Here is a 22,418-nt window from a genome sequence, read left to right as displayed (position 1 = left end):
TGGTGTTGTGATTAAATGCATTTACAGCAATCTGAAAACCAGTAAACAATCTACAAATGGAACTTTTTTCCCCCCTAATATGCAATGAAGAAATGGGAAGAAAAATATTTATTTGTTGAGAATGACAGAGTTAAACTTCCATAAGGGCCGTATAGAGTCACTACTACAACAATTATCAGGAAAAACCCAATTTACTAAAAAATCTCAGAGGTTCTGTGTCCAAAATATTAATAAACAATCATGTTTATTTCAGGCTTTAAACTCCTTAAAGAACATCAGTAAGAGAAGCTGCCTGCATCCCAAAAGGAAAAAAAAATCTCTCAAGGCCAGTGATAAAAAAAACAGTTTAATTCTATACAATCAAGCATAGGTGGAGCACTTCAGTGTGCACTTTAAGTCATGTGACAGCTTGTTAATGCAGAGTGATGAGACGCTTTGCCAGAAACTGATTAAAGAGGATGATGGGAATGTAAAGCACTATGTTTCTTTTGTATTCTTGAAGGTCTACTGACAGGGACTTCTTTTATATTTACACCTAACAGGGAGAGACGTCTCCCTTGGTATTTGCTGTCTGACCACAGGCAAGTGGAGTTTTTTTTCCCCCCTTCCTCATTACAATTCTGATAGAACTGTATTAAACACAGTAAGACTACAGGCCTGTGGATTTTACAAACTGATCATGTTGTGGCAAAAAGCATGAGCAGTCCCTTTGCGTACGATACGATCTCATTCCCTCCTAGTTTGGACTCTCCATAAACTCGGTCCACAAAGGAAATGGGTACCTGTTGGAAGAACAACAGATTTGTTTTACAAGAAAAAAATAAAAATAAATAAATAAATAAAATAAAAAAAATCAGAGGATTCACTAGTTAAGAGAAGAGTTAACATTAGTTTAATTTATTCTGAACACTTCCTTTAGCTTAAAAAGCAGACTTTATTCATATCTAGAAAACTGTCTGTAGGTGCCCATATGGAAGAGAAATAGTAAAAACATATGATTTACTCATGAAAGTGGCCACTTTCTCATTACTTTCATATAGTTTTTTAGTAAGTATACAAAACATACAAGTTTCATTATATAATTTTTCAAGGGATCTTATGTGTTTTCACTCTTGTATGCTTTTCATACATACACACATATATATATATATATATACATACATACATACATACATACATACATACATACATACATACATATGTGTGTGTATATATATATACACACACACACACACACACACATATATATACACACACATATATATACACACACATATATATACACACACACACACACACACACACACATATACACACACATATATATACACACACACACACACACACACACATATATATACACACACATATATATACACACACACACACACACACACATATATATACACACACATATATATACACACACACACACACACACACACACACACACACACATATATATACACACACATATATATACACACACATATATATATATATACACATACACATATATATACACATACACACACACACACACACACGACCTAGACCTGTTTTATATGTTTAATATAACAAAATAATAACTTCACAAATGTGAAACTGTGTCAAATTGTCTCTGCACATGGTAAATATAGATGGCTAAAACTGAACCAAAAACTAAAAGCATTAAAAAAAAAAAGAAAAAAAAAAAAATCTTAACTGAAATAAAAATGAAGCTTTCAGAAAAGAAATTACCGTAGTTTTTGGGTCATAAGCCGCTACTTCCCCCCCCCCCCCACACTGTGAACACTGCGGCTTATACTGACGTGCGGCTAATGCATTTTTTTTTTTTTTTCCATGCGGCCAAAAACATTTTGCCTGATAACAGTAGACCAATAAAATTGATAAGTAGTATATATACGGTATACATTTTTGTAATGTTGTATGTGCACTGTTCCATAAAAAAAAAACCCATAAGCAACGTAATTAGCGCGTTACTGATACGTACGTATACTGTTACAGGCGCTGTTCGAGGAAATGTGTGTATTTTTGTATGTTACCATAACGTTTATGTTACCATGTTTATGTTACCTTACAGATTAAATTAAATGTTAAAAATCCTCACGTGTAATAAGCATACGGCTTAAAAACCGGTGCGGCCTGTACAAGTACAAAATTGATTCTCTTTCTAAAATTAGAGCATGCGGCTTTTAATCATTTGCGCTCTGTAGTCTGGGATTTACGGTACATGAACACTGAGATAATATTTAACTTTACCTAAACTACAGGAAGTGACTCCATAGTGTGGACATCATGGGTTTGATACCAGAAGGAGGCACAAAGTCAGCCTCAAGGAGTGTACAAGTTACTGCACTCTTGAGGGGTGTAATAAGAGGGAAAATCAAGTTCTTAGCGAGCTATGTGGAGCTTAAAGTCTGAGGTTTCTGTGGGTGAAAGTGGATCTCTTTTTACCTGGCTAAATCACCATGGTAACTTATGCTGAACACACAACCTGCTTGGGAGCAAGTTGTGTTCAGGGTTTCGGTTTAAAACTGCCGGAAATTTTCACAGATTCTATTATTCACGTCATGTTTTAAGTGCAATATGGATCCTCTGCTTGGGTGATTTCACAGTGTAGCAGTTAACACACTTGTTCAACAGGAAAAAGGCTGAACTAAAGACTCAAATCCCTCTCTCGTTGTGTTAGGAAAGAAAACTGCAGAATCACATATTGCGGAGCTACAAGCTGCAGTGACTCTTTGTGACATTGGAGGAGCTGAGAGTAGTTATTATGGATATAGAACACATTTCCTATGTGCATGTTATGGGAATGAATTAATGCATGTATTAATTTGGAGTTAAATGTTTTTATATTTGACTCTGATCTACTGCTAACTATTTTACACTCCTGGAATTGCAGCTACTAGAAAACAGAAGTAAACAGCAGCACCGAAGGCGCGCTCATCATTAAAATAATTCCCTTAAATTAAAATGTTTATTTTACTGCTCTGTGCACTAAATCCCAAGATTAATAACTTCTACAGCATAAATTATCTGCAACAGTGCTGCATTTCACTCTTATGTTTTTATAGATTTTAAATGACCAATTTATCATCATCATCATCATCATCATCGTCTAATAATGTTATTCAAAGGGATCTTTGTAAGCAGAAGAGTCACATGACGTGTCAAACACCTCGTTTTATGTGAGCATGCTGAAAGCAGTTTTAGATTTTTTTCACACTACTTAACACAATGAAAGCTGGCTGTGTTGAACTTGTTTCATAGTATACCCCTCTGCTGTAGAACTCATGCACTTCTATCCACTGTGAAAATCCCTAGGGAAATAATAAATAGCCAAAAGTACATAACAACAAAAGCACAGACTAAAAATAAATAAATAAAATAAAGAGACTTTCTATCACAATTAAAGCATATTATAAGTAAAACAAATCAGTGAGGACACAGTGTTTTCAGCATGAGTACCACAGTCATCGAGCCAGAGAAAAAGAGCGACTGTCATCTGACTAACCTGTAAATGTCACTGTATACCTTCTAGCAAGAGTAGTGGCTTTTAAGCTACACCTGCTCTAATAGGATATTTAATGCAGATTTTATTTTATTTTTTTAAATTGCTCCTCTATCCTATATTAGGAAAAAAAAAAAAAAAAAAAAAAAAAAAACACACACACACACACACACACACACACACACACACACACACACACACACACACACACACACACACACTATGAAGTCTATTTCTGTGTGTATATGACCCATATACGCATATTGGTTTTGAAGCTATGTGGTCTGGACACAGACAAAGCTGTGAAATTGCCCTAAAAACTGGTTTTAAAATTTATTACAGCACTTCTAAAAGTGAGTAATGAAGCAGAATGCAGTTTTAAAGCTCCCAATAGCAAGCCAAAAACTGTAAATCATTAAAAAAAAAGAAAAAAAAAAAAAAAAAAAAAAAAAAAAAGGAAGAAGAGATACTTATTACTCCTTTAAACAAGTCAGCAGCTTCCTGCTCACACAAATCAGACTGATTAAATATGAGAATCAAATCGTTTTCTTGGCTTTCATTTTTCTATTAGCATAAAATCAAGAGGAAAAAAGCACTCAAAAGACATGAATAACAAAAAAACCCACATTTTCTTTAATCCCCAATTTTTAATCCTCAACTTAAAGAAACAAACAAACAAGAGAACGAATGACACACAAATGATTTCTCTCACACTGAACTACCTGAAAATTAAACACATTAATAAAAAAAAAAAAAAAAAAAAAAAAAAGTAAAAAGAGAGAGAGAGAGAGAGAGAGAGAGAACCTCACCTCTCCGATTGTGTAGTTGAGTTGTCTGGCTCGGACGATCATTTCCATCTGAAAGACGTAGCCTTTGGACACACACTGCTCAACAAGACTCTCCAGCACCTTTTTCTTGTATAGTCTGAAGTCAGTCAGTGGAGGAAAATAAATAAAATAAATAAACAATAACAAAAAAAAATAAAAATAAACACAGCAGTAGTGAAAGAAAATACAGCTCTAATGTAAGAGTCAGTAGCACTTAATTCACAGCATCACAACAGTAACACCAATTACCTGAAGCTGCCTGTGAGATCTGAAGCACCAGGTCTCAACAACACCTGAGCCAAAAAGTTGGCCCCCCGACTGTGAACAAGAGGAGGAAGGGGAGGAGAAAAAAAAAAAAAATGAAGAAATATAAAACGTCAGCCTCTTGCCTATTAGGTGAGTGGAAACTGATTACAAAGTGTTAACCCGTAGTGACCTGATGAGTTTCCTGCGAAGGTCCCAGCCGTAAACCCCTCCGTTCCCTCGGTATCGAGTACCAGAAACCAGGTCGTAATTGCCTTCCTTCTGCTTCCTGACATAACAGAAACAAAAAGGTATTTGAAATAAAGGAAAGACACTAAAAACTGTCATCCGAGGCAGAGGTACTGAACAAATATTAATCTCTTGGAGCTGATTTAGTATTTGTTAGCTGAAATATTTGGCTGATACTGAGCTATGACAGACAAACAGTGCTGTGCAAAGTTTTTCTCTCTACATCCGTCAGATCAACAAACAATTAATTTTTTTATTTACTCAGGTTATGTCTAACATTAACACTTGTTTGCTATTCTGTGACTGTGCTGTATGTATCAACATATGTTACCTGAACCAACACTTTACTCTTTTCATACACAACATGCAGACAGTGAGGCTTGGTTTCCTATGACCCAGTACAAAAGCAAGTCTTTTTGCATCCAAAAGAACTGCCCCCTGCTGGCCATTAGAAAGAATGTAGATGAGCATTGGCTTCACATAAAGGCAGCGCGCACATTACTCTAAAGCAGAATTTGTGATGAAATTCAAAATGCTGTAGCTGCTGCAGCACACAGCTACATCACACAGCTCACTGCTACATCACACCTACATGGATTTCAGTTATTCAGCTGAACCTCTCCATCATGCTTGTGTTGTTGGTGCCTATTGGAGTTGTGCCAAAACATAATTTGTACAATTCTGAGAAGTTTAGAAGTGAATATTTGGGTGTAACCACCTTAAATGTAGCCTAAAAATCATTGGCATTCTTAAAAAAAACAACAAAAAAAACAACAACATGCAGCCATGCACAGATTCACTGGTGTCTGTAGACACTCAAGCGCTACCTTGACTTCTCATATGTTGATGATGATTAGAATTTAAAAAAAAAAAAATCAAAAAAAAAAATCCAAGTTTCCTCATATTTCATCACAGTGTTTGCAGTTCTGTCGCCACTGATTTTCAGTCCACCATATCCCAGCCTTCCCCCCCCCGTTTCACAACTGTAGATTCTTTCTTTATTCCCTGTAAATCACCACTGGCATTGGTCCCTAAAATCCAGCCAGGTAAGTCTGGCTCTACAGAAATAAAAATATAGGAAATGGGAATTCAGAGACACTTACTGAATAAACTCTGGGATAAACTTGGGCTGAAATGGAAAAGAAAAACATTAAGATTATTGCTGACAATAAATAGCAGACAGAGAACATGTTGTACATAACATTTTAGGCACATTAGAAATGGCAGAATGTATACCAGTAACCTGGTATCTTGCTGGTTTGTAGGTAAGAACAATTGACGTTTTAGGCTTCAGGGCAGGTCTCAAACTTAAATGAGCTGTGGGCCACTGCTGGTACGGTCATTTCATTGGAGGGCCACTTTAGTGTTCAAGTAGTACAATAACAAACAAACCTGAAAACACCCACAAATATTTCTGAAAATGTAGTGTTTCGTTTGTTTGTTTTTTAAATTTCAAATATTGTGTAACAAGACAAAACTGCAAATGTGAATACACATTTTTTAGCCCTTCATTGACCTACCAAATAAGCAGACATAAGTTCACACATTAGTTCTTCAGTGCTGGTGAAAATTGTTTTCTTTACAAATAACTCTCTCACTGAACTAACACAGTCAATCAATCCCTGAACATGTTTATACTCGCTCTTGTTGTCTGCATATTAAATGGTAAATGGCCTGTATTTGTATAGCGCTTTACTAGTCCCTAAGGACCCCAAAGCGCTTTACACAACCAGTCATCCACCCATTCACACACACATTCACACACTGGTGATGGCAAGCTACATTGTAGCCACAGCCACCCTGGGGCGCACTGACAGAGGCGAGGCTGCCGGACACTGGCGCCACCGGGCCCTCTGACCACCACCAGTAGGCAACGGGTGAAGTGTCTTGCCCAAGGACACAACAACCAAGACTGTCCAAGCCGGGACTCGAACCGGCAACCTTACAAGGCGAACTCCCAACTCTGGAGTCACGATTGCCCCAATAGTTTTTTGCTTTTTAAAAAACTTATTATATTAACACTCAACAACAAACAGTAACTTCAAGAGCCAAACTGCATTCTATTTCTTCACGTCAATATACGGGGCCGCAAATAGGGGTGACGTGGGACGCAAGCAGTGTTGGTCAAGTTACTTGAAAAAAGTACTCAGTAACTAACTACTGATTACTTCCCCCAAAAAGGTAATCCCGTTACTTTACTGATTACTTATCTTCAAAAGTAATTAATTACTTAGTTACTTTTTAAAAACACGAACCTGAATAGGTGATAAAGCGATAGATCTTTCAGCCCAATTCAACTTTTTCTACATAATCCATCATACAAAATGTAATCAAATGGAAAAGTCTCTTTTTAAAACTTGTTTTATTAGTTTTAATCTTTTAACTTTATGCCTCAAGCAAAAATGTAATTATATGCAACATTGGAAGAAATTTGTTTAATATTTAAACCTATTTTCTGCACATTCCAGCACATAAAATAATTTTTTTTGTGTGTTAACACTCATTCTTTCAAATAGATGCAAGTAAAACACAGCAGAAAATAAATAAAGTCAAAGACTGGCGGTCCTTTTGCTCCATTTTCACCTGTAAAGCAGGAGTAGGTTAGGCGGAGGTTTGCCTTGGTGCAGGTGTGCCGCAGCGTTCAGTGGAAGAATCTCCACTGTGAGTTTCCCATTACATGGTAGCGCATTCAGTGCTTGCTTGGAAGTTTAGGGGCTTTTTTCGCTGTAAAAAGAAGTTTTCTTCCCATGCACAATGGACACTAATGTTTTTGTCACTTTTTATGGAATCAAACTTAAAGTAAGGTCAGTACTTCCACGCTTTAAACGCTGCATGCTCATACTCTCTCCCGCACTCGATGTTATCCATTGTTGATCTGCACACAGCTGTTGTCACGAACGTCGCACTCGCTTACTCGCTTAAACAATCACCGTTTTAATAACGCAGTAATGAAGCGTTCCTACGGGAAAGTAACGGTAATCTAATGACCGTTTTTGCAATAGTAATCCCTTTACTCGTTACTTGAAAAAAGTAATCGGATTACTGTAACCCGTTACAAGTAAGAAGTACCAGTAACACGTTACAAGTAACGCGTTACTGCCCATCTCTGGACGCAAGTGGCTCCCGGGCTGCGAGTTTGAGACCCCTGCTTTAGGGAATGGTAACGAATTGTCAGCCGATCTAAAAGAAGTAACTGCTGATATACGATTAACCTCTTAATCAGAAAGATAACCTTAAGAGTTGATGTTGAGACTGTAAGTTAGACATGTAGAATTTTACCACTTACTGTCGTCAAGCAATTAAAAGACGAACACAGACAGTATGACTGAAACATGCTCCACTCACATGATGGGAAAGATCTGCATCCATTATGATGATGAAGTTCCCAGAAGCATGCTTCATGCCGTGAATGTAGGCAGTGCCTTTGAAAGCAAGACAAACATTCTTATGAGCAGATAACAAAATGTACTAAAGCTTACACACTCATTTTGACATAGTTTAATACTTACCTAGGCCTAATTTTTTTGCTCTTGGTCGTAGCAGCTGAAACACAAAATAGTTTAAGTAAATCCTTTGGCATGGACAGTAAATACTATGGCAAATAGTTCCCAAGCAAAACAACGTTATGACATATAAAATGCGCTCTTATTTCATAAATGTATCTAACTTTCGTGATGTACTGTTGGTACTTCTTAAAGTAACATATCTATCTTTACGGCTTTAATACTTACGATCTTGTCCTCCCCATAGACTTTCTGAAGCTGTTCTGCCACCTCCAGTGTCCCATCTGGGCTTCCGTCGTCAATAACAATTATCTCGTAGTTAAACCCACTGCAAAAAAACAAAAAAACAAAAACAAAAGGCAAATGAAATATAAGAATACGGCAGCAATAAGTAAGCTTAACATTACCCTTACAGCTCTTATATTCTTGAAATCTTACACTGACCCATTGAAGCCGAGCAGCTGACACTACTTTAGTGACAGCTCATCATTGACTTCCACCGTTAGCTAGGACAAGCGGAAAGCCTTTGCTAGTTCCCAGTAACTCACCTTTCCCCGAAATACTTGACAAGCAGCCACACTATTAAAGGCAGGTTTTCTCTTTCGTTGTAGGTGGGTAATAGTACTGAGTATTTGTCCCCGCTGTCTCGGTTTGGCCGGGAAGTTTTCCTGCTTGCCATGGCGACGTTGAGCTTGTGCTCCTTCTTCCTTATATTATTTATAGGTGGTTAGCAAACAGCAAAATGGTGCATTACCGCCACCAACTGGTGTGGAGTGTGAACCTAAATGTCAAAAAACGCAACGTTAATCTCGTGCAGGTTTTTTTTTAGATCTTTATTTAATCTTTAAATACAATACAAAGTAAAATTAAACAGTATTGCATTAAAGGTTTTGTACTTCCAGAAATTGTGTACGAGAAACAAACAAACAAACAAACAAGCATTAGCCAGAACATACAATACACATACGCTAGAGAGGGGGGGGGGGGGGGGGGGGAGTTTATCTAATTAAGCCAGAGAGTAAAGTGATTGAAGGATCTTTTTTTTTTTTCACATACAACAATAGTTTTTATAGCTTTAGGGTTAGTATATTTCTGCAGTATATAGACTTAAGATATATTAAGGAGCTCTGCCACATTGGCCATTCTGATAACAGATTCAGCCCCGGCTGCCACTTGTAGCTGGAGAGTATCAAGATGGACAGGAATATTGCTGAGAAGATACCCACTGAGAAACCAGTCAGTATTTCAGAGAGCTTTTACCTAGTCAAAGAAAGCTTCCTGTGCAAAGAGTGTCTGAATAGGTGCCAAGCTGAGAGGAAGGAGCTGAGGGAGGAATACATACCATACTGTGTTCTTAACTCAAGAGTGCCTTTCACTTACAGTACTGCATTCATTCATCATGATCATCATCATATATGGAAAAAAATAAGTTCCTGAAGTCTCTAAACCAGAAAAGAAAGACACAGATTCTGAGTTTGTCTCATTCAGAGAAGGCCTTCCTTTCTATGATGAACCATCACTTTAGTGTGATCTTTATTAGTTTCAGACCAAAATACATTTCAAAAGATATTTTAGGGCGAAGAAAATACATTTACAACCTTACAGTAGAATGTATATCAAAGTATCATTTAAAATATATTTAGTGAAATAATAATAATGATAACAATAATAATAAAAGTAACAATGTTTTATGTACATCTGAGTCAAAGGTCTAGCAAGAATGAGGTTGTTTATTCATTTGCTTACAGTATTTCACATTACAAAATATCTCACTATAATGTAGCATTAACTTTACTTTGAAATTAATTATCTGTCAGTGATACAGTAAACAAGATACAACTGTTTATGTACACTTTCATGTCTCTTTAACAAAAACAAAATCCTCATTCAGAAATCTGTCTTCCATTCGATGGTATGTGTGTGTATGTGTGTACACTTTAGTTTTTGACAATATAGTACTTAAAGGAACACACTCCACTTTTTTTGGAAATGGGCTCATTCTCCATCTCCCTCAGAGTTAAAAGTGCAGCATCTTCTTTGTAGATCTGTAGGTTAACAGGACTTTGGAGCGGGATCTTAAGGGATGGGGCGTGGCCAGGATTTTTGCTTGAGGCGCCATATTAGCAGGCCAAACAAATGCTTGCTGTGTGATCCGTTGTACACACACAGACACGCATACACATTTCCACACACATACCATCATATAGAAGAGAGATTTCTGAATACGGATTTTTTTTGTTAAAGAAACATGAAAGACCTCAACCTAAGGTTAAATGTATAAACTTGAACTTGAAAAAAACATCTTCATGACGCAACCGAAAGAATCATGAATCTGAAAAGCGACATGATTTTTCTGGATTTTATTTTGTCGACTTATGAAGTTATATATATTGTTTTGTATATTTTTGAAATTCCTTAAGGAGAAGATTGCTGTTTGGCTGATTGGTCCTAACCAATTACTGTATAAAAAGATGAATGATGCGACAGCACTTCCTCCCATTGGGGGAAAATGAAGCCAAAATATCCCGCTTGTGGGCGCTGCCATGTTCCACTTTTGGAGCCAGAGTCTGCTCAGTAGTAACTCGTGGTGGAGCGTCTCTGGACATGACCGCGAACACGCCCCCTTACGCTTTTTACATAGCCCGGCTGCTTCGTCTCTAATTCTGCAGGGTATGATGTCAATACAATAGATAGATTGCCTTTGGACTCCTCATCCAAAGGCAGCCTGTCACAACCTGCTCCATTAGGAGATGGACCCCAGAAAAGGAGGATGCTCTGAGAGACTGCTATGACACCACAGACTGGGATGTGCTTCTGATCCCACATGGTGAGGACAGAGGCGGCGACACACTGTCATACTTATTATGTCAACTTTTGTGTGGATGCGGTCGCCCTTGCTAAGGTGGTACGGTGTTATCCTAATAAAACCGTGGGTAACACAGGAAGTCAAAGCTGTCCTCAACATGAAGGAGGAGGCCTTCTGGAGCAAAGTGAAAGAGGAGATGAAAGCAGCACAGCCCGCTCACGCCTGGACAAGGGAAAAGGCACGGTCAGGATCCTGTTTCTTGACTTTGAGTGCCTTTGAGGGCCCCGTCTGCTCCAGGAAAAGCTGAACAGGATGCAGGTGGACCCCTGCCAGGTTGCTTGGATCGCCAACAATCTCACCAACAGACCACAGTACATTAGGCTGAAGGACATCAGGGCTGACATTGTGGTCAGCAGCACAGGAGCACCACAGGGTGCTCAGGTAGAGGAGTACAGGAGGCTTCTGAGGAATTTTGTTACATGGAGTCCCACAAACCACCTGCAACTCAACACCTCAAAGACCACTGGTTGTGGACTTTAGGAGGTCCATACCAGGTCCACTGCCAGTTCAGATAGAGGGAGAGGAGATGGAGGTGGTCAACTAGTACAATACCTCGGGCTGTGGGTAGACAACAAACTGGACTGGTCATGCAAAAAAAGCAGACTGTACTTCCTCTGGAGACTGAGGTCTTTCAACATCTGCAGGAAGCTCCTGAGGATGTTTTACCAGTTGGCAGTTGCTGGAGTACTATTCTATGCTGTGGTGTGCTGGGGGAGCAGCACAGCAAAGATGGCTGGCATAAAGCTGGATACTCTGGTGACAGTGGCAGAGAAGAGGACATTAAAGATGGCTTATGTGAAAACGGGAGAATTGATGATTTAATTTCTGGTTTTACACTAAAATGGTCTTCTAACAGGTAAACATAAGAAACTTTTTTTTTTTACACCAAAAACATAAATCATAACTTTAAAAATGCAGGATCTGAATCTTACCTTCACAACAGTACTGATAACATCAGCACATCTTCTGAAGGGATTCCTTGACAAAGGCTGTAAGTCTGCAGCCAGGGGTTAATATTTCACATCTGATTTCTCCTTTTTTGCTCTTCTTCCCAGAAAGCAGCAGTGGTTTGTAGCCAAGGCCATTAGTTTTTCAAGCTGCAATAAAACATAATATTTATTTGGTCAATATTGTAATATTGAATAATGCAAGTTAAAGCCACTCAGGGTGATCTTTACCTAGTGGTGAGTTAAGGTTTTTGTACTTGCTGTGTTCGTTTTCTTCTCTGAAGTACAGGAGAACGACTAACTTTTAAAAGACTTCATTTGCTGTAGCAGTTGAAATGACAAGTTGCAGCACGCTGGACCTTGATGTGAATCAGCGATCTGCTTCACAAAAAGGATGGCCCTGTAAGCAGGCAATACAGTTTTATACCACAACAAAAACAAGTATTATTATGACTATCTTCTTCTGAGAAGCAACCCAGTGGTCCTGCCATTTCCCTTGCGAATCTTATAAGAAAAATACACAAAATAATACAGAAACAATTCAACAATCAGACAAACAAATACAACTTAACCAGGATCCAATGTTTTGCTGCTTTGAAATACCATAATTCAAACCTTAAAGTCAAATCCAATCATATTAATAAATGCCATTTAACAGCTAATATAGGACTATACCACAAAAGCAAATAATGAAAAAACTACACTTCCAGAACATCTAGAAATATCTCCACACCTGCACTAATTCCATTCAAAAAGTGAAAGTTGTAAAATGAATACATTCATTCCACACTGATATATTTCAAGTGTTTATTTTTTAAAATTTTGATGATTATAACTGACAACTAATGAAAACGCCAAATCCAGTATCTCAGAAAATTAGAATATTACGTAAGACCAATACAAAGAAAGGATTTTTTGAACTCTTGGCCAACTGAAAAGTATGAACACGAAAAGTATGAGCATGTACAGCACTCAATACGTAGGCTACGTTCACACTGCAGGTCTTAATGCTCAATTCCGATTTTTTGATCAAATCTGATTTTTTTGTCTGCTCGTTCACACTACAAAAAAAATGCGACAGCAAACGCGCTCTAGTGTGAACGCTCAAAGCGGCCCGCATGCGCAAAAGAAGATGTCACACACAACGCGCTCTGTTTAGACCCAGAGCAAACAATATTGTTTGACTGATGGCCCTTAATATAAAGACTTCGGACTTCACGTTTCCCAATTTTTGCTTTAAGTTATTTTGTTATTTACATAATAATGTAGATAACCTAATAATTATCCTTATCGCTGTTTTAGAGAGGAGCGGTGCTTCAAAGGATAGTTGCAGATTTCTGTCTTAATCTGCAGATTATGCAGTACAAATAAAATGTTAACGTTTCTCCAACGTTGTCTTCCCAGCAGTTTCACCGGATGGCCAAGAAGCTTTCGCAATGTCTTATCGGGCGCTGATAATTGGCGTCTGTCTTGTGTCAGTGACGTAAAAGACGGATTTAATGCGACATGACCGTTCAAACAGCAGTCGCTTTCTGAAACATTGGATATGTATCGGATTCAGTACCACATACAAAAGTGACCCAGATCGGATTTGAAAATATCGGATTTGTACCGTTCACACTTTCATACCATGATCGGATATGGGTCGCATAGCGTCAAAAAAATCGGATTTGATGCGCTTTCGCCTGCAATGTGAACGTAGCCTTAGTTGGGGCTCCTGTTGCCTGAATTACTACAGCAATAAGGCGTGGCATGGAATCAGTCTGTGGCACTGCTCAGGTGTGATGAGAGCCCAGATTGCTCTGATAGTGGCCTTCAGCTCTTCTGCATTGTTGCCGAGTCTGCTGAATATTTAAATATTCAAGGCAAGCAGAATATTCCACAATAAAACCGAACTACAGCTTCAATATCCTGCTTGTACATGAATGCAATAACAATAATGATCAAATAACATGACAAAGTCAAAAGGAACATTTCTAAATATATATATTTCAGCACTTTCACTATTTAAACGTAAGACCAGTTTAAGGAAGAGGACTCCCTTACTGCATTTATTTATATTATATTATCTGTATAGCACTTTAGAGCACACCTTTCACTTTATTAAAAGCACCTTATCAAGCACTTTATTTAGCATTGCACTTTAAGCATGGATTTGCACACAAGAAGTTTAAATATTTATTGACTATTTATTGGGAATTTTAAAATCAGTTGGTAGCCTTATTTCAGATCCTGCACAGCTGCTCCTCATCAAGGAATGTGGTGGTTGTCTGTCAGGAGAGAAGAATGGTGATCGAGATTGTGATTAAGGTTTACCAGTAAGGAAAACTAATGCAAATGTGTGTGTGAAATCTAGGGATAAAAGTGGTGCAAATAAGTGTAAGATAATGATTACTCACCTTTCTTGCCTGTGTCCTTTTCAAGGTGTTTGGGCAAATGTTTCCCTGGGGGTCCAGACACCATTTAAAGGTTCCGGGAGAGACCATTGGTAAAGAGAGTGTGGTGAATCTTTTTGTGCTTGGGTTTTTATAATATTGGGTTTGGTGTAACATTAAGTGTGAAATATTTATTAATATGTAAATGTGAAAATGTATTTATTTATTCTTATTGATATATTGTATACTGTGATGGAAGGTTGGGATTTAAGAATTTACCTGAGAGTGGAATAACGGTTAAGTCTGTGACAGCTGAACATATTTAGGGCTGCCAGTTGTCATTAGAGGATGGATTTTTGTGCTGTGAAGAAGCTTAACAAATTAATTGTTGTAAGGAGAGCTGTATAGCAAATAAATGCGTTTTTTGGTTCCACTACACTTGCCTTGGTCCATCTCACTGTGTTTCCAGCCGCTAAGGGCCGCCCTGTTACAACCAGTAACCGAGAGTTTATTTTCTGCAGTGTTGTGCAAAGTATTTGAAGGGAACAAGAATTTCCCCACTTCGGTCCAAATGATCTCCCTTTATTTTGACAAATACGCTAGGATTACTGCAGCCCCCCAGCCCGAGACTACTACTGCAGGCAATTTGACAACATTTTGCTTGTCACTTACAGGTTGGCTGTGCTCTGCAAAATAGAGGCCACTGGAAACAATGATCTCCTCAAGATGGTTGAATGAAGAATTATAACACTATCATGTTATTTTTTTCCACCCTCCTAACAGAATTTCATTACATTATGACTTTTTGTTCCAGTGACACAACACAAAACTGCAGTTTTGCGTTGTTGGGAGCTTTTAAGGACCAGCCTTGAATCTTACAGATTTGATAAGTGAAGACTGGATGTGTAGTGAACAGAGCTCGGATAATCTGGACAAATTACGCAGGCTGCATCTGCAAATCAGAACCAGCTTTAGATTTGATGCTGGCAGACAGGCATGCATGTCTCAGGGTGATTACACACTAACACATTGTGATTAATTACACACATTTTTATACATTTTATTAACAAGATTAAAAAAAACATAGAAAAAGCAACAAAAAAGATACACCAAAAGAAATATTATCTGACACTGTATTTCTCTTTCTTTTATACACAAATTCTTGTCACCAAAGCTTTGAAAATCATTAAATGTAAACACAAATAAGCAATTAGAATTCATACAGTTTAAAATAAACATGGATATCCAGATACAGTTAATATAATTAACAATATAACAATTATCATACACGTGGAAAGAAATGTTCTCACAGCATCATTTATACCATGGAAGAAAAAGAAGCTTTTCCACCATGGATTATGCAATTTCATTCTTCTTGAGGCAGTTAAGGTTAGAATGGCAAATGAAATACACAGAAAATAACATATGCAGCTAAACTATTTGGCATTGATACAGTGCATGAATACAGAAACGTGGCAACAAAGATTTCAGTGCAAATACATTGTTTAAGGCAAGACTTTACTGATTCCACTGGGAAAAGATCTCTTATGAAGCTATCCATCAACTGGTAGGTTTTGTACGAAAAAGCTCCCTAATTGTTCTTAAGTGAATAATTTCTTAGCTGATTTGAAACATGAGTGAAGATTTTAATAAGAGAAGAGAGACACAATCTTCCCTTACTATTTTCTTTTTCAATGCAGCAAACCTCTTCAAACCTCTTCAAAGTTCTTCTGTGCTCCAGTGTCAGTCTTTTGCTCACTTCGAAATTAACCAGTCATTTCCTACAGATGTCAGTCACCTTACCACTGCCTCCTGCATGTTTTCTCCATTCAAGGCTGGTAGTCATCATAAGAGTCTTCTGTGTGAAGAAAGAAACTTGAAAAGGATGCCGAATAAGTGAAAATGATGTCAAAGTTACCCAATTCTGTCAAATGAGAAGTGCTTTGCAGCTTTGCATGGCTCACAGCTGAACACAGTCCACAGTGATTTAGTCACGTGCAGCTACTAAAACAAGCTGGTTTAGTTCATCTCCTTTTAAGTCAACCATTCTTTAAACCATCTGTCTTCTGATTGGCTGCACCTCATAAACGTAAGGTGTGGACAGCAGATTGGGACTTCAGCACTCTCAGCCAAAATGATCATATTACTATATAAGAAACACCACCACCACAACAACAACAACAAAAAACACACACCAGAATGTGAGAATAGAAATCCTGCCTACTGTAGCGCTCCTCTTACACCAGACAAACATGCATGTACTTACACATGTACTTCATTAGTTAACACAAAACAAAAAACAGGCCTGGATCTTCATACTCATTACATTCACAGGGTTGCATGATTAGTAGCCTTTCTCTAGCTGCTAACCTGTTTGCTGAGGAAGCATGTGGCAGCCTCCGCTGTTGTCACAAACACCCGGTGGTCCAATCTCGCCCGGCTGACCTGGTGTTCCGGGGATCCCAGATGGCCCCAGCATACCATTTTCTCCTTTGGGACCTGGGATTCCCAGCTTAGACTCACCAGGAGGTCCTGTGGATACACATTTTAAAACAGTAATACTACATTTTATTTTAGGTGCTTATCAAAACACTCATGCTACGAGACAGTCAAAAACAAGGAGTTTATCATTATTCATTATTAGCACATATAGCAACGGCTGCTTTTCCAAACAGCTGAATTCTTCTACTGGTTCACCACAGGGTTGTTGTCTCTCTCCTCTACTATATTTTTGTACACTAATGACTGTCGCAGTACACAGGCTAACAGGCATTTCATTAAATATGCAGCTTACAGTCATTGTAAGCCTTCTTCATGGTGAAGAGGATTCCCATTGGCCTGTTGTGGATGAGTTTGCTTCTTGGTGTGATCAGTCATTCTTAAAGATCAACACTTTGAAAACTAAGGACATGGTAATTGACTTCAGGAACCATTCCCCCCATTCTGCACTGACAGTAGTAAATGGTGCAGCCATTGAACTGGTGGACAGTTACAAGTATTTGGGAGTTGTTCGTTATAAGGCTCTGTCCTTTGAGTCATGTCTTGCTGCTACAGTGAAAAAGGATCAACAACGAGTGTACTTTTTAAGGAGACTGAGAGGTTTTAACTGAATGATGACCCTTTTTTATAAAGGTTTTATTGAATCTGTTTTAATGGTCTGTATCATTGCTTGGTATGGTAATGTGTGTTTGAACAATAAGACCAGACTTAGTAATCTGGGTAAAGTGGCTGGTCAGATTTCAGGGAAGTCTCAGGTCCAGCTTGTGGACTTTTATAACAGGCAAGTGCTGTGGAAGACAACCTCTGTCATGTTGTGTTCAGACCATCCTTTCTTTAATAATTTTCAGCTGCTTCCCTCAGGTCGTCAATATAAAGTGCTTGGAGTAAAGACCAAGAGACAGAGTGTCTTTTGTACCTGTTGCTATTGTCATGGATAATAATACTAAACATAAGGGTTGTTGCCATTACACATTGCACTTTGTTGATGACAAAATTTGGGCTGTTCTCTCTGGGCTTTTTAAAAAATATATATTTATTTATTTTTTTGTGTGTGTGTTGTCTTTGTTTGTTTTTGTCTTTCTGTGTATGGACAGACTGCAAATCAACTTCCCACTGGGGACAATAAAGTTACCATTGACCATTGACATCATTTCAAGTTTGGTAACTTTGAATGTGTGTGTGCTTTTATTATGTTACTTATACAGAGGTACCTGCTAATCCCTTGACCCCTGGGTGACCCTGGACATTGGACCCTGCATCACCTTTGTCCCCAGGCACACCTTTCCTTCCTGCAGAGAGGGAAGAGACAAATCAATGTGATAACTTTGGTTAAACATCAAACTGTAAGTGATGTTTTGCTTCCAACAAACTATCTACTAAGCTTACCTTGCTCTCCTGGATATCCAGGCCTGCCAGGTGTTCCCCTTGGGCCTACACGACCCTGTGAGCCCCTCTCACCCGGTGGGCCCTTGGGCCCTGGTATTCCTGGTTCCCCTGGAGGCCCCACTGGCTCTTCAATTGGAACTGGCTTACGACCGATCTCGTTAATGAACATGTCGAGTTTTAACACCTCCTCTGAAAAAGCAAAGAATAAAAATGTTTTGGCACTCTTATTGGACTCTTCCTCACAGTGAGGAGGGCAAACAGCACTGCAGACAGTATGCATTTCTGACATGCTTGCTTTTAGAGTGCTTACTATGTACTAGTTGTTCACAGGCCTGTGTGACCAGTTGGTAGATCATAGCCATGGACTGAGGTTCTCCCTGTAAAAAAACAGAGTTACAAACTGTTTGTCCAGATAAAGTCAATTGAAAAGAAACTGAAACATTTTAGAAGGTATTTAAAAAGAAGATCAGATGCCATTACAGCTGATCTATATAAAAAAAGAAGATAATGATGATATAACACACCTTTTCTCCTCTTTCCCCTTTATTACCTGGCAAGCCCTGTAGTGTAGAGTGTAAAGATAAATAACCAGCTGTAAGGACAGGTCAGACTTTTATGTGATATTTATTTCCTAGGTCTTACCGTAGGTCCCACAGGACCTGGGGGGCCCCTTTCTCCTATAGGCCCTGGGTATCCTGGCATTCCTTGGAAACCCTGTTTAAACATGATAGATAGAATATGCTAGATGCATAAACCTACAGTGAGTCAGACACAAAGTCCTGATAGCAAACAGTTTTATTATACACAAATGCAGCTACATGATTGACTTTACTTGATAAGGTCAGGACTCTGGAGTTTTGATCTCCTCCAGGGTATGAAGCAGGTATGGAGGAGATCAAAACTCCAGACATCCAGAGGTCCCCAGAACACAAGAGACCAAGGAAGACCAACAGAGGGGCAGCCGCGCCACTGTCCCAGTAAGAGCTGAGGAGAGTCCCAGATGAGGGCTCACTCAGCAGCCGCGGAGCAGAAGCCAGGGGGGGTTGCAGTGACGCGCCCGTGAGCTCCGCCGGCAGCCAGCTGTGCCTGAGTGACCGAGCCCCAGGCCGAGAGGCCGGGGGCACCCCACCTCCGAAGTGGCCCGAGCGAGCCCCAGGCTCCAGGCCCCGATAAGCGGCCGCCAAGGAGTGAGCCGGTGTGTACCCGGACGCCCACCCCCAGACACAAAGAACCACCAACGCACCGACACCTGAGGGAGTCCGCCACTGGCAGGGGAAGTGGTGGGTGGAGATAGGCCTCCAAACCTTGGAGGGCCTGAGATGTCCCCAGAGAGGTGGCGTCTGATACCCAACCTGACATATAGACACAGACATACAGGCACACACAGACACAAACATCCATCCCCACCCTCATGCTCTCATATGCACTTACTCCACACTCAACCAACATGGAGACAGACATAAAGAGACGCTGTACACACGATCACACTCCCCAAGCGTACTCTACGAACCGGGTCTAGGTACCCTTGCCCCTGGAGGGGGGAACTGCACCCAGACCCAGGTGGTGTTACCCTTTTCCCTGCGGTGGGGAGAGGCAGACCGCCCCGACTCCGCAGCAGCAGGGAGGCCCCACACTCCAGACCGCAGCTGGACGGCCAACTCCTCCTAGCCCCCCCCGCTCCAGCAGGCCGCAGAGAACGGGGGTGAGAGAAGACTCCAAACCTCCCTCCACCCGCTCATTGTAGTGTTGATGCATGTGTGTTCTAAGGTGCAATTAAAACCCAGGAGGGCATGGAGCTACCTGCCAGAGAACAGCAGGTAAGCACATGGTCCCTCCAGCTAGCCCTCAATGTCTACGTGTATTCAAAATTGAGAGGTGGGCAACGACGCCAGGGGTGAAGTGTACACCCTGATGGTAATTTGGACTCTGTGTATCGTGCCCACCCCCAAGATCCTATATGTATGTGTAATGAGAGTGTGAGTAATGTGAATGTCTAAGTTGTGGGATAAAATTGAGGCAGAGGCAGCCAGAAGGGGACAGAGGGGGGGGGGGGGGGGGGGTAGCCTCCTCTGCACCCTGGTGACATACCCCTACTCCAAGGCCCTGCATGTGTGGGTGGTTGTGGTGGAGCGGGAAGAGGGAGGCAGCTGGAGATGGGGAGGGAAGGAAGGGAGGGGCAGGTGACCCCTCCCTGGGGCCAGCTCCCCCGCTGACCCCAGTAGGCACTCCCATACTCCGCGACCCGCCAGGGAAAGGGGGCCCAGGCCCATCCAGACCGGGGCCCAGCGCAGCAGCGCCCCCCGGCCCCACAGAGCCCGGGACAGTCCACCCAACCCCACCACAGAGAAAACTGCACTCACCCCACCATCCATTCATCTTCCAGACTACATGAGACAATAGACGCCCAGGCTGAGATCTTCCTCCACCTCTCCTGTATCTCCCCCTCCTGCAGAGAGTTCCTGAGGAGAGGAAAGCTCCTGCAAGATGTGACAATCTCCCCCACCAGTTGAAGAGCCCCCCAGGCGGCTCGACGCACCGGCGGCACCCTGCGCCAGGGATGGGCCCCCATGCACCCACCTGCCCACAACCCCAGCAACACACAAACCAGGACCCAAGGCCCCGAGGCCCGGCCAGGGCCCCAGCCCAGAGACGGAGCGCCCCCAGAACCTCACGCCCATCCCGGACCCACCCAGGGGCAGACAGGCTACCAGGTCAGTAACCCACGTCCGTCAGCACAGACCCTCCCCTAGCCCCGCTGCACGCAGCCACGAGGAAACAGTCACCCGAGAGCCAAAAGAGCCCCCACCCGGACATGACCGCTACCCCGGGTTGAGCCCCCCAAGGAAGATGCCTCCGGGGAACCCCCCTTTAATTTTAAATATGTTCATATTGTCTATTCTTATTTAATTCACTTAATATACAGAATTCACCTGCTACTACTGCACATTCACCTAATGTATATATTATATATGATGTTCTTCCTCCCCCCCCTTTTTTGCACAAGTCGAGGAGCGTGTCAGGTTACATTTCACTGTGTGTTATACCTGTATAACTATGCATGTGACAAATAAAGAACCTTGAACCTTGAACAAAGATACTTTGTCCTGAGAGTGGTGCTAGAGGACAGCTTGTGTAGTGTCTAAAATGGAAAAGGTTCGTTCACAGTCTAAACTGTTCCCTGATGATAAGATGCACTTTCTCAAACTCAGTGTCACTGCCCAAACTTAAAATTGGCAGCAAAGGCAAAAATGCATACAAACAGATGAAGATGTATTTACGCTTTACCCTGGATCCAGTGATGCCGGGTGCGCCCATGTTCCCTTCCACACCTCTGATGCCCTGTGAGAGATGTAGCAGAGAGATGAGGACAGAAACAGAGCTCAGCTTGATGCATTCTGTGCTGACTGAGATCAAGCAGCTCACCTTGGCACCTGCGATTCCCTCCTCCCCTTTTTGACCTGGTGGTCCTGGTACCCCCTAGAGAGACAGAGTAGGTTGAGACAGAGAGCTGTTAGAAGCAGATGGTTAGGTTCTGGTGACTCCATTACTTCACTTTAAACTTACCTGCACTCCCGGTCGCCCAGGATCTCCCTTCTCTCCCCTTGCTCCTGGTGGACCCTAAAGAAATTAATACGAGTACGTTTTTGCACAATAAACTATCCACATGGATGCACATACATTTGTTTGGCAAAGCTTTCACCATAGTTACTGTATTGGTACACATTTAACCCTCTGGGTTCGACATTATATTATAGTATTTTTTTAATGAGTGTACGTGATGTGTTGGTTGTATGTTTGTTGTTTGTTTTGACATACTGCGAATCAACTTCCCATCAGGGACAATAAAGTTACCATTGACATTGACCATTGACAGATGGGCGAGTCCAAATGACATGGTTTGAAGTGCAGACTTCAAACTATATACCAGCTTTTAAATAGTGTTTATATCCCATCTAAAATTCAGGTTATGATAAATAATTTTCAGCATACTTTTTCCTGAGTACTGTTG

The 22,418-nt window shown here is 40.6% G+C and overlaps 2 protein-coding genes across 5 annotated transcripts in view; both read right to left on the bottom strand.

Moving 5' to 3' along the window:
* Positions 1-325: 325 nt before the first annotated feature.
* Positions 326-9,080, bottom strand: dpm1 (dolichyl-phosphate mannosyltransferase subunit 1, catalytic). Its single transcript, XM_086278133.1, has 9 exons — positions 8,885-9,080; positions 8,565-8,664; positions 8,343-8,376; positions 8,179-8,255; positions 5,937-5,962; positions 4,778-4,873; positions 4,591-4,659; positions 4,324-4,438; positions 326-782 (listed from the first exon to the last, which is right to left on the bottom strand). The coding sequence occupies exons 1-9, from the start codon at positions 9,013-9,015 to the stop codon at positions 678-680; spliced, it is 753 nt and encodes a 250-aa protein (XP_086134259.1). The 5' UTR covers positions 9,016-9,080; the 3' UTR covers positions 326-677.
* Positions 9,081-15,622: 6,542 nt separating this feature from the next.
* Positions 15,623-22,418, bottom strand: part of LOC147305361 (collagen alpha-1(XX) chain-like) — a 41,747-nt gene continuing 34,951 nt past the window's right edge. For 2 of the 4 annotated variants that reach the window (XM_086278023.1, XM_086278025.1), the window contains exons 33-42: positions 21,974-22,027; positions 21,833-21,886; positions 21,695-21,748; positions 19,052-19,123; positions 18,934-18,969; positions 18,720-18,786; positions 18,410-18,598; positions 18,235-18,312; positions 16,895-17,056; positions 15,623-16,382 (exon numbers count right to left, since the gene is read on the bottom strand). In XM_086278023.1, coding sequence (XP_086134149.1) covers positions 16,354-16,382; positions 16,895-17,056; positions 18,235-18,312; positions 18,410-18,598; positions 18,720-18,786; positions 18,934-18,969; positions 19,052-19,123; positions 21,695-21,748; positions 21,833-21,886; positions 21,974-22,027 — 795 coding nt within the window. In that variant the 3' untranslated portion in view covers positions 15,623-16,353. Of the gene's footprint in view, positions 16,400-16,894; positions 17,057-18,234; positions 18,313-18,409; positions 18,599-18,719; positions 18,787-18,933; positions 18,970-19,051; positions 19,124-21,694; positions 21,749-21,832; positions 21,887-21,973; positions 22,028-22,418 lie in introns of all 4 variants that reach the window. The other 2 variants (XM_086278026.1, XM_086278024.1) reach the window with 2 other exon arrangements.

This window comes from Aulonocara sp. 'chitande type north' Nkhata Bay, linkage group LG20 (assembly GCF_057382095.1).
Source record: "Aulonocara sp. 'chitande type north' Nkhata Bay isolate Kocher_YH1m ecotype deep benthic linkage group LG20, A_spYH_male_GT1.1, whole genome shotgun sequence".
In the NCBI taxonomy this organism is placed as follows: domain Eukaryota; kingdom Metazoa; phylum Chordata; class Actinopteri; order Cichliformes; family Cichlidae; genus Aulonocara; species Aulonocara sp. 'chitande type north' Nkhata Bay.
The sequence above is the reverse complement of the archived record's forward strand: the minus strand, read 5'-3'. Positions and strand labels throughout refer to the sequence as shown.

Excerpts from the sequence above, each read along its gene's own strand:
- dpm1 (XM_086278133.1), bottom strand. The coding sequence starts at position 9,015 with ATGGCAAGCAGGAAAACTTCCCGGCCAAACCGAGACAGCGGGGACAAA. Across the intron at positions 8,665-8,884 it reads GTCAAGTATTTCGGGGAAAG|TGGGTTTAACTACGAGATAA; the intron begins GTGAGTTACTGG and ends GTTTTTTTGCAG. Across the intron at positions 4,874-5,936 it reads TTTATCCCAGAGTTTATTCA|GAAGCAGAAGGAAGGCAATT; the intron begins GTAAGTGTCTCT and ends CTGTTATGTCAG.